This window comes from Leptonychotes weddellii, chromosome 14 (genome assembly GCF_054177405.1).
Source record: "Leptonychotes weddellii isolate Sample4059 chromosome 14, ASM5417740v2, whole genome shotgun sequence".
Taxonomy (NCBI): Eukaryota; Metazoa; Chordata; class Mammalia; order Carnivora; family Phocidae; genus Leptonychotes; species Leptonychotes weddellii.
The window spans coordinates 46,753,799-46,765,031 of record NC_138382.1 but is presented as its reverse complement, the minus strand read 5'-3'; the positions used below and the strand labels follow the sequence as shown (position 1 = coordinate 46,765,031).

The window sequence follows — 11,233 nt, the reverse complement described above, 5'->3', positions numbered from 1 at the left end:
GTGCTTTCTAAACTTAAAAATGTCTGTATGTCTGCTTTGGTCTGCCACTCCCTCCATCCCGCTCCAATGCTCTGGAGGAGATTAGGGGGTTTGAAGAGGCCGGGGGGACTGTAGCATGATTTGTTCTCTTATGTCTACACTCTTCTCTACGCCACTTGCTGACAGCAAGAACCATGTATCTCCTGATGGTTCAGGCTGCTCCTATTGAAGCAAAAAAAAGAGTCTGGGGGTCAGGCAATGAAGGGGGCAGAGAGGTGCCACCACCTCTCTGCCCCCTTACAGGGCCCCAGCCAGCCCCTCTGGTCCAGCAGGCTGGGACCTGCATCTTTAGCCCTTCCCTTGCCTGGGAACTCACTCCCCCAGCTCTGACCCCAAGGAGTCACAGCCTCCCACGGGGTGGATAGGCTGTCAAGGCCCCTTCCTGGGCTCAGCCCGCCTGCCCAGGTGAGACATAGACCTTGCTCAAGATGCCCTGGGAGGAGGTGGTGCCTCCTCATCTGCATCCTCCCGGACCTCCCAGGTGGGCTGGCTTCTAGCCTGCACTTGGCACTGGTTTTCCTTCCCAAAGCACAGGAGGGAGCCCAGAGGGCTATAGGTAAGCTATGTGACTCAGAGCCGGGCCCTACCAAGCTTCCATCACTTCTCTGTGAAGCCATGCTTCTTCCTATCTTTTGCCCCAGAGGGCGCCATTGACATTGAACTACAATGAGAAGAGTTGTACAGTGAGGTCCTGCTTCAGCCCCCAAACTCAGGACAGCCTGGCACTTCTGGACAAAATCCCCAGGCCCTGACCCCTCTTAATCCCACATGAGGGCTGGCAGGAATAAGGGGCCGTTGGAAGGCATTGCATTCTTCTCCCTCTTCCAGGCCCACTCAGAAGCACCAAGCCCTACCCATACCGTATCTCCTCAGCTCTGACCCAAACCCATCCCAGTGTGCACGTGTACGTACATGTATGAACAGTGTGTGCACACAAGTTATAGATAGGAATGAGTTTGGTGGGAGTATCTGGTGCAGCACATGTGAACACCTCGAAGCTGCGTGCAAACACGGGTGTCTAGGGGCCTTGCGTGTGCCTGCTGCTGGCAAAGCTGCCGCTGTCTTTCTCCTGCACTCTGGTTTCCAGGCCAGGCCAGGATGGGCCTCGGTGAGGACGGGGTGCTGTGGGCACTTACTTTCTTCCAGGGTTGAGGAGCCCCTTGCCAGTCCCTGTGCAGCCCCAGCTGAGAAGCTGAGAAGCACATCATGTGACGGGGAGGAGAAAGGGCAGCACGGTAGAGGGTGTGTCCCCATTTCCACAGTCTGCGCTCCGGCCTCAGGAGTCTAGGGTTGTGTCTTGAGCCACAGACTGGCAGTGGGGCTGTGGGTAGGTTATGGCCCCCTGATTCACCATGGGGCCTCCCAGCCCATGGCGGCCCGGGGAGTGGGGGCGCTTCTCCCTGGGCAAAGAGCCATGGAAGATCTCTTGTATGGGTTACATATATATTTGAGCCCATGGCCAGGCTCTCATGTGAATGGGATCCCATGAGCATGTGAACAGAGCTCAGTGTTTATAGGTGTGTGTGTGTGTGCATGTGCAAGTGTGTAATTTTACCCAAAATGTGTTGCTAAACCCCATCTCTCTGGGTATGAGTCATCTCTGGAGTCCTCATTTCTGACAGCCACTCCTCAAGGGCTAAGCCCCCAGGGCCCTTAGACCACCTGGTTGAAGCACCTCTGGAAAATGTGGTCTCCTCTGGCAGTGCTGCCATCTTGACTGGGGTGAGGTCAGATTTGCTCCCCGTCCTGTGGAAGTAGGGCCCAGGCCACCACACCTCAGTTTCCCAATTATTAAATGCAATATGGGGAGCAACGTTGCCTCACGTGCCCCCTCAGATGGGGCCGACAACCCTCACAGTTTAGCCAACTTAACTTCTTAAAGGGTCAAACTCTCCCCTGGCTGGGGATCAGCGAGAGTGGGGGAAGAGAGGGTTAAAAACAGCTGGGACTCACCCTGCTGGCATGCATGTGGCATGTGGCATGTCCGGACAACTGCAGCTCGGCCTCTGGAGCCATGTGCAAAACACACGCAGGTACACGTGTGGCAAACTGAGTTAGGCCAGCCGGGTTCAACAGGCTTATGCACAGCCCCGAGAAATGTCCAAGTGCGATCTGGTACACAGGACAGACGTCATGTGCGGACACAGCTGAGGACAGAGCTGGTCAGGGCATGTAACATGGGACATGTACTCAGCGCAAGGAACAAGGCCCATGAACGCTCAGCATGTGTTCTGTGAGCCCACCCAGGGCCGGACTATGAGAGGGTCTCTTCTCCCTCGGGGCCCACAGCCTCCTCCCTCCAGCCCCCTGACGGAGGACCTGCTGGGTCCAGCCATCCTGTAGAGCTGGGTGGGGCCAGTGCTTTCCTCTCTGACCTGCCTCTCTCGCCCGCACCGTCGTGTGGATGACCGAGGAGGTCTCTGGTGGCGGCTTCATTCTCCCCAGCCACGGCCCCGCACCTGCCCGTACCCCACGCAATCCCCTCTCGGACCCGCGCGATCCCCTCGGCCCCCAACACGCCTCCTCCCCTAGGTGCCCTCCCGGAGCGAACGTCACCCCTAAAGCTCCTCACACGCACCGCCGCCGCCCCCTCCCTTCCCGCGCAGCCTCCCCCAGCCCAGCGTCCCCACCGGCCTCCCCAGGCAAAGCGGTGCGGGGCGGCCGCCCATACGTCGGGCGGGGCTGCGGGGCGGGCGGGGCGCGTGCCTCCGGCTCCTATAAAGGGCGCCACCCGGCGCTCGGGGCCACCGCTGCCGCCCCGTCGCGTTCGCAGCCCCAGCCCGCCTCGGACGCGCCGCCGCTGCCGCCATGGGTCGACAGAAGGAGCTGGTGTCCCGCTGCGGCGAGATGCTCCACATCCGCCACCTGCTGCTTCGCCAGGCTCTGGCTGAGTGCCTGGGGACCCTCATCCTCGTGGTGAGTGGAGGGACCCGGAGAAGCCCTTCTCTCTCCAGGCGCCCGCGCTCCGCGGCCCCTCTGTTCGCACTGGAGGGGCTCTTTTTCAAGGCTGGCGCGCCCCCTCTCCCCGCTCTGCTCCTGGCTGGGGATCATCAAAGACCACCTTGACCCATTCCAGGGTGGTCTTTCCCCTAGCTCCCATCCCTGACAGCTCTGACTCGTGCCAGAGGGCAGCCCTTACTCCACTGACAGCTCTGATGGGTCACCCTCTCACCAGGGCCGCAGCCCACAGGCGGGGGGCAGTGGTCACCCCCGCGGTCTGAGACCTCCAGGGTCTTCTCCTGGCTCTCAGCTCCCCAGCTGCCCCGAGTCCCCGCTCTGGGAGGCAGTGGAGGCTTTGGCAAATGGGCCCCTATTAGATTATTTGGGTCCTGGATATCTGGTCCCTAATGAATAATTAAGCTTCAGAAAGTCCAAAAGTTCCCGTGATGTGAGGACAGTTCGCCACGGGTGGGGGCAGAGGGCGGAGGCCACACAGGTGCAAACAGCAGAGCTGGAAGAAAGGAAGATCCTGAAGATAAGGAGGCTGTGGAAGGCAGCTGGGCCCCGGGGCACAGAGGACGTGGTGTCACTAAGTCACTCGTCTTGTGCTGAGTGGCCCCCAGACACCGTCAGTCACCCAGACAGATGCTATCATCCTCTGTGCCCAAGCACTCTGAGTTACTCCCCAGCCTCTAACTCAACCTCTGAGTTAGTTTGTGGGTTCTCAGAGTAGGCCACTTCCACTACCTGGGTCACTCCCCAGTCCGTTTACTCCCTGGTTACGAGTTTCGTCCCTAGGTTGTTCCTGGGTGACTTTGTTTGTATTTCTTGGGTTTGACAACCATTTTCGGTCTCCATTTCCTGTCCTACCTACTCTCTTATTTTCAGCCCCTCATGTGGTCACACCTGTTTTCTTCTGAGTTCAGTTGCTTCATTGTGGTGAATGGGTTATTCCGTCCCTGCGCCAGCCCTAGCTATAGGTAATGCAGACCAGCCAGCCCCCTGTGGACTAGGAAGCTCAACTAGAGGCAAGTAGGTAGAGCTGGGGTGGCCCAAATGGATGGTGGTGGTAGAGCAGGCTCCGTGGCGAGAGAAGGTCTTAGACTCACCTTTGGCTTCCAGGAACAGCAGGGGAGAAGCCAGGTGGGGCACTTTATCCACAGCCCCTCACAAGACTAGTGACCCTACCCATCTTCCCCCTCCCTTCTCTCCCCAAGCCAAGAAGGGAAGAGGGGGGAAGAGAGGGGCAGGTGCTTTTCACCCTCCTGTCCCAGAGCCTTGTGTCCCTCACTCCCTATCTGATTGATGGTCCATGCCCCTGTCCACGAGCAGCCAGAACAGGGGAAGTTGTCTTCCACATTCACAGAAGGGCCTCCCTAACCCCTCTCCCGTCTCAGTCAGCCTCTCCCACAAAGGAGCAGTCAGTCAGGCCTTGCACTGAGCCGCAGGATCATTTGGCTTATCCTCAACCACAAAAGGAGGGTGTTAACTTCTGTGAAGGTGTTCAGGCTCAGGTGAGTGTAAGGCATCTGGTGTCAGTGAAAAGCAGACTCTCCAGGGTGGCCCGGAGAAGAGGGGCTAGGCCTGGGAGAGCCCCGAGGGGTGGGTGAGGGCTTGCCTGCGTACCTCTGTGCCCTGGGGACCCAGAGCCTATGGTGGCAGGATCACGGCTGGCCTTGGGGGGAGGGTGGCCCCTTTCTCTGGGGTGCCTAGCAAGGCAGGGAGTGGGGGAGAGGAAGGGAAGGAAGAAGATTAGCCCCAAGGTGGCGGAACTGGCTCTGACAGCTTCTCCCCCCAAGGTCTCCTGGGATGAAGCCAGGTTTGGGCCTCAGGCAGGAAAAGAGCTGGGGCCACGGCCTGCCAAGCCGGGCAGAGTGCCCCGGACCCCCATGGGCCTACCCCCACCCCCCACATACTCACAGTCTCTGATCTTTGCTCTCACCTGCCTACACACCTTTGCCCTGCCATCACTGCTGCTGGCTTCCCCACCCTCTCTCAGTCCTTCTGAGGGATGATAATCAAAATGCTTAGCGACCCAGTACAACAGGACACTGACCCGTCCAAATGGACAAGGGCCCTTAGCACAAGTTTTGGGAGCTGCCCGCTGACTAGAGCTAACACTTTTAGTGATGGGGAGGTAGAAGAGGAAACCGAGGGCAGAGCCTGGAGTGAACAGCTTTAGGGAACACTCTGGAGGCTCAGGGCAATAGCTCTTTGTGTAGGGTACAGAAGCATTTTTACATTTAAATAAGAGGAACAGGATTTCTATACTTGGGGCACATCAGGGACCTTAGTCCTCTTGAATCCCCCCATCACCGGCAGAAACCTCAGAACCAATCTCCCCACTTCCAGTGCCCTGCTGCGGCTAGTGAGAGGGACCACTGAGATCATTGTCTTAAGGACCTCCACATCTGAGTAGGGAACCTGGACCCCTGAGGGCCAAGAGGTCAGGGTGGATGGAGAGAGGAGGCTCTGGGACAGGAACAGGGGCGGGGCAGGGGCTCTGACGTTCCAGATTCAGGAGAAGTGGACTCCGCCTAACTTCTGGCCTCCTCCCTATTTCTCTGTGCCCTGAGCCACCCCCACCCACCCCCCACCTTCGCCAAAGCTCTTCTTTGGGACAAGGAAGGAGGCAAGTACAGGTGGGGGATGAGTGAGAGCCTTCCCACTTTGTGGGCCGGGCCTGAAGGGCTGCTGGAGAAAGTGTGCTAGGTGAATGCTGCTCCCCTATACCGCACTCGTACTGAGATTCCAGAAAAATCAGAGAAGACGGTCCAGCCATCGTTTGGGCTCCCAGTTGTAGACTCTGCTTCCAGGCCCTTCCATAGGGCCCTGTTAAATTAAAGTTCAGGTGTTGTGGGTGAGAGGGCATGTCTGCTTATTCTGCGGGCTACAGTTGCCACAGGAGGGGTGTGGGTTGGATTCCCCTGGCAAGGGCTTCCCTGTCCTCCAGAAGACGGCAGGTGGAGGTTGCTGGATTCACCCCTTCCCTCTGGAGTCACAGAGTTGCTGGGCCTCACTCTCCCTGCCTGGTTCTGTTTCTTGATACAGATGTTTGGCTGTGGCTCCGTGGCCCAGGTGGTGCTCAGCCGGGGCACCCACGGTGGTTTCCTCACCATCAACCTAGCCTTCGGCTTCGCTGTCACCCTGGGCATCCTTGTGGCTGGCCAGGTCTCTGGTAAGGCCTTGCTCTGCCCTCAGTCGTTACCCTCAAATGGCATTCCCACAAGGCGCCCAACTGGGGAATGGGGTGGCAAGGGACATTCCCAAGGGCAAGGCATAGCCGTGGCCTCAGCTTCTCTGAGCTTTGGGAGAGAAGAATGGAGAAAGAACTTGATACTTTGAACCTTTGACTCTCACCTTGGAATCCGATTATCAGGGTTGGCCTGTTACATAGTCCAACCCACCATCTGGTACAAGAAAACCCTTCTCTGCACCCGTGCTTACGAGGGCCAGAGAGGGGGAATATGAGGTTAGGGATCCTGGCCTTCCCACTGCAGCAAGCTACGGTGACTAAGAGGTCCCATCCCCCCTCTGCCCAGGGGCCCACCTGAACCCTGCTGTGACCTTTGCCATGTGTTTCTTGGCACGCGAGCCCTGGATCAAGCTGCCCATCTACACCTTGGCTCAGACGCTGGGAGCCTTCTTGGGTGCTGGGATTGTTTTTGGGCTGTATTATGGTGAGCATTCCCCACCCTGCCATCCTCCACTACCTCCCTCCCTCTGCTTGGGACCTGTTGGCACCAGGCCTTTTGATGACAGACAACTGGGGCCTGCCCAAGCCCCGGGCTCATGACTCACTCATTCACTCACGGGCCCAAGGTGGGGGGCACAAGGGGAAAGAAACAAGTTGGGCAACAATAGAGTCTCAGGATATCCACCCCCCCACCCCCCCACCCCTGCCCGTCCACAGACTCCTGAGTAGTACAGCAGTGACGTACTCACCTGTGATCCCCCAGGAGGGTGGGCCCAGCCTGAGACTGGAGAGCGGGTCGGCTTCTGCCCTCACCCACTCTGGGTCTGATCTGTCACCAGATGCAATCTGGGACTTTGCCAAGAATGAGCTCATAGTCTCGGGCCCCAACGGCACAGCAGGCATCTTTGCCACCTACCCCTCTGGACACTTGGACATGGTCAATGGATTCTTCGACCAGGTACGGGCCAGGGAACCACGAGGGGAACACAGGGAGGAGGACCAAGCTGCTCAGCTGCTTGTGGGTGGCTGGCGGACAGGACTCCTGGTCTGTAGCAGGGTTTCTCAATGTGTGGGGACACCTACATCAGAGTCATGGTGGCGGGCATCGGCATATTTAGCCAGGTCCCCAGGGGATCCTTTTTGCATGCTCACATTCTAGCACCACTGCTGGAAAGAGCTGAACTCGGGAAACGGTAAGACTGTAGGAGCCCGAGGACAGAGGAGGGACCAGAGGCCGGGGTCGGAGCAGCTCCTCACCCTGTCCTCCCCACTCCCCAGTTCATTGGCACTGCCTCCCTCATCGTGTGTGTGCTGGCCATTGTTGACCCCTACAACAACCCCGTTCCCCGCGGCCTGGAGGCCTTCACCGTGGGCCTGGTGGTCCTGGTTATCGGCACCTCCATGGGTTTCAACTCTGGCTATGCTGTCAATCCCGCCCGGGACTTCGGTCCCCGCCTTTTCACCGCCGTTGCCGGCTGGGGCTCTGAAGTCTTCACGTGAGTGCAGCGCCCCTCCCCCCGGCCTGCCCTAGCCTGACACCCCTCTGCTGCCCACCCGCCCCCGACCGCCTCTCTGTCTGTCCCCAGGACCGGCCGCCACTGGTGGTGGGTGCCCATCGTGTCTCCACTCCTGGGCTCCATTGCGGGTGTCTTCGTGTACCAGCTCATGATCGGCTGCCACCTGGAGCAGCCTCCACCCTCCACTGAGCAGGAGAATGTGAAGCTGGCCCATGTGAAGCACAAGGAGCAGATCTGAGTGGGCAGGGGCTACCTCCCCGCCCCTCCCTTGAGCATCCCCAGACTGTGCAGGGGCTGCTGCCTAGAAGCCTTCACGGGACCCTCCCAGACTTGAGAAGCTCCTTGTCAACTCCCACTCCAGTGGACAGCCCCCTTGGGGATTCTCCCCAGGACGCTCCCCAAATAGGCCCTTAGGACACTGTCTTTAAGCTGTGGTGGGACAGGGAGTAGGGCCAACATACCCTTTGTCTCCCAAAAGGAAAATGGGCAGTGGGCGTGTGAGTATGTGTGCGCGTGTGTGGTTTCCAAGATACTCAGGGCAAGGGACCAAGTGGAAAGGATTCTAGCTGTTGGGGGGAGACCAGAGGAAGGGGAAGGTCCATCTGTGGTGTGTCCCATCTGCGAGTGAGGAAAGTGTGAAGAGTCTGCATGTTTCAGGGGGCTCCATATGGAGAAGGGTCCAGATATATGTGTTTCTGAGTATGTGTGTGTATGTGCCCTTTTTTCTAAGTAGGGAGCTTCTCTAGGCTTTGGGGGAAGAAGAGTGGGGGCAAGGGGGTAGGGCGGGGAGGAGGAGGCCACAGCCCAGGTATGGAGCTCTGGTTGTATATAAGTAAGAACAGAGAACGTAGTTCTGTGATAATGTAGGCATGAGGGGTGGTGGGGTGAAGTCCAGGTCGTAAGTTTCATGCTTGCCTTTTTTTTTTAAAATACAGCAGATGTTACAGTTTTAGGGATGGGGGTTGGGAGACTCTGCTTAAAATAGGGTCTTCAGTCCTTTAATCCTCCACTCAAAAAATGTACTCTTTTGCCTTTTATAAAAAAAAATAATAAAATGTGTTCCTAAAACTGCCAGTTTGCTCTGCTTTTGTTCTGGGGCTAGCTGAGGAGCTTCATGGTGTCCAGCCACAAATACCAGCAAGGGTGCCCCGCTGGCGTCTCCCCTGGCCAGGGTACCCTAGGGCTAGTAGTTGGGCGCCGCCGGGGGGCAGGCAGGGCAGGGGTCAGTCCCACAGATGGGTCAGAGGGCCTTTTCACCAAGCCTCTCAGCTTGAACTCAGTGGCCCCACACTTTCCCCCAAGCTTCCATCCTCTTGCACAATAAGCGGCATCTCCTTCCTGACCCCTGCACCTACCCATCATCCCCGGAAGGCGGGCTTGAACCTGGCCCAGAGAAAAACGTTTTCTCGGGCAGAGCTGCCCAAAAGGGAGGACTACTATTCACGAAGCAGGCCAGTCAGACGAGGGACCTGTACAGTCTTTTATAGCTTGCCGCCGTTTAGGGTCTATCACCTCCACCCAGACCTCGGCCACAGCCCCCTTAGCGGCCTCCCCGGCTCCGGGCTTGCCCCAGCCAGACTGTACAGCAATCAAAGGGATCTTTCTGACACCACTGTTGAAAGTGGGCTTCTTTCCATGGCTCTGCCCACTATCCAGACACAACCCCCAATCCTCTTGCATTCGGTGCCCCCAGGACCTGGCCCATGGTCCCTACCTATCCCCTCACAATGGTCCATTGCCGCCAGACTCCTCTGTGCCCTTCTGTGCCTTCCTCCCTTTGAACCTTTGCTAGTCCTCACTCCCTGAAATCCTCCTGGTCTGCTCTACTGTCTCCTCTAGCAAGTCATCCTTGCTCCAACCCCACCCTCCCACCGTTTTCTAGTCAGTCATCTGAACTCAGGGAGCATGGCTACGTTCATCCCCGCCTCCCCCTCTGCTCAGTTCTTCAGTCTAACGCCTCTGCTGCCCGCAGGGCTGAGGTGGGACCACTGACACTGGTGTCCTGACTGTCCCCAGGGAGGCGAGGGGCTCGGCGCACCTGAGCCCAGGAAGCTCTGTCGGGAAATCATGTGCCCCTTCTCACCTTCTCCTTCCCTACCTCCTTACCAGATCGTCTTCAAGTTTCACTGGGAATAAAAGGAAAGGCGGGCCCCAAGCTTAGCCCTCCTGCAGAGTTAACCCCATGGCAGCCAGAGGATCCCTGGGTCTGGCGGGAGAAATGTGGCTTTTAGAGATTAAGCTGGTGCTCCCCAGCCACTTCATAGATGAGGGGACCTGGCCCAGAGAGGGTGGGTGGCTACTGCAGGGCCACACAGCCAGGACTCTGGTGGAAGTGGTGATGGGAGAAGGCAGCTCCATCTGAGGTCTCCAACCCCTCCTTGTCCCCAGCTCCCAAGAGGTGTGTCTGGAATGTTGGAGAGACCTGAGCCAGAGGGAGTGTCCCCTTCCCAGGCCCTGGGGGGAGGAAGGGCCACCCTTGGGAGGGGAATGTGGTTTCAGAATTTCATTCCAGCCACACCAGTCCTGCCTCTGGGGCCCCTACCCTGCCATCCTGCCCGGCGTGCCCCATGCCTTCTCAAATCCTGCAGCCCATCCCTACCAGTCAGCCCCCCCGGGGGGTGGGAGGCCTTCTGGTGCAGTGGTTCAAGAGTGGTCAAACCTGGATTCCAGGTCCAGCTTGGCTTTTCTCCACCTGTGTGACTTTGGGGTGGTCATTTTTCTTTCCCTGAACCTCAATTTCCTGTGAATTGGGAGATATTGAGAGGAGGAGGTGGTGGAAGATAATTCATGAAAAGGACTTAGCAGAGTGACCATCGGATACTAAATAGTCAATAAATGTCACCTTATGATTTTTCCTGCAGAATTGGGGAGGAGGGGGTGGAGGTGGCGGAGAGGTGCTGAAGGCTGTTTTTTAAAGGTCATTGAATTCAACATCCTCTTCCGCCTCAGATTCCTTCCACGGATTCTGAATTTCCTGAGAGGGGGGAGGAGGAATGGGGGTGATGGCTAGCTGTGCCCTGACTTGAGGAGGCTTTCCGACAGGGATCGAAGGGAAACACGAGAGGGTCACGTGCATAAGGGCAGAGGGGCTGGCAGCGCAGGGAATGTGTTAGATGGAGGGTCAGACCGCCAGAGAAAGGGTCAGGCCTGGCCAGGCCCGGGGCAGGGAGTCAGGGCAGGGGCCGGTAGGGACGCGAACCAAGCAGCAGTGAGCTACCCCTCCTGGCGCAGGAGGGAAGCTTCCCACCTCCCCAACTCATGTCCAGGCTCTGCCTCTCATTAGTAGTTCTAGCTGGTAACAAGTTCTAGAAAGAAATGTCTTATCTCCTTTAGAAAAGTATCTTTTTTTTTTTTTTAAAGATTTTATTTATTTATTTGAGAGAGAGAGTGAGAGAGAGAAAGAGCACAAGAGGGGGGAGCGGGAGGGGGAGAAGCAGACTCCCTGCTGAGCAGGGAGCCCGATGCGGGACTCGATCCCGGGACTCCAGGATCATGACCTGAGCCGAAGGCAGTCGCTTAACCGACTGAGCCACCCAGGCGC

The 11,233-nt window shown here is 57.8% G+C and overlaps 1 protein-coding gene across 1 annotated transcript; it reads left to right on the top strand.

Moving 5' to 3' along the window:
• Nucleotides 1-2,774: 2,774 nt before the first annotated feature.
• On the top strand, nucleotides 2,775-8,760 carry AQP3 (aquaporin 3 (Gill blood group)). The gene is made up of 6 exons (XM_006734604.3): nucleotides 2,775-2,955; nucleotides 6,031-6,157; nucleotides 6,522-6,659; nucleotides 7,015-7,133; nucleotides 7,454-7,671; nucleotides 7,762-8,760. The coding sequence occupies exons 1-6, from the start codon at nucleotides 2,848-2,850 to the stop codon at nucleotides 7,928-7,930; spliced, it is 879 nt and encodes a 292-aa protein (XP_006734667.1). The 5' UTR covers nucleotides 2,775-2,847; the 3' UTR covers nucleotides 7,931-8,760.
• The last annotated feature ends 2,473 nt before the right edge of the window (nucleotides 8,761-11,233 follow it).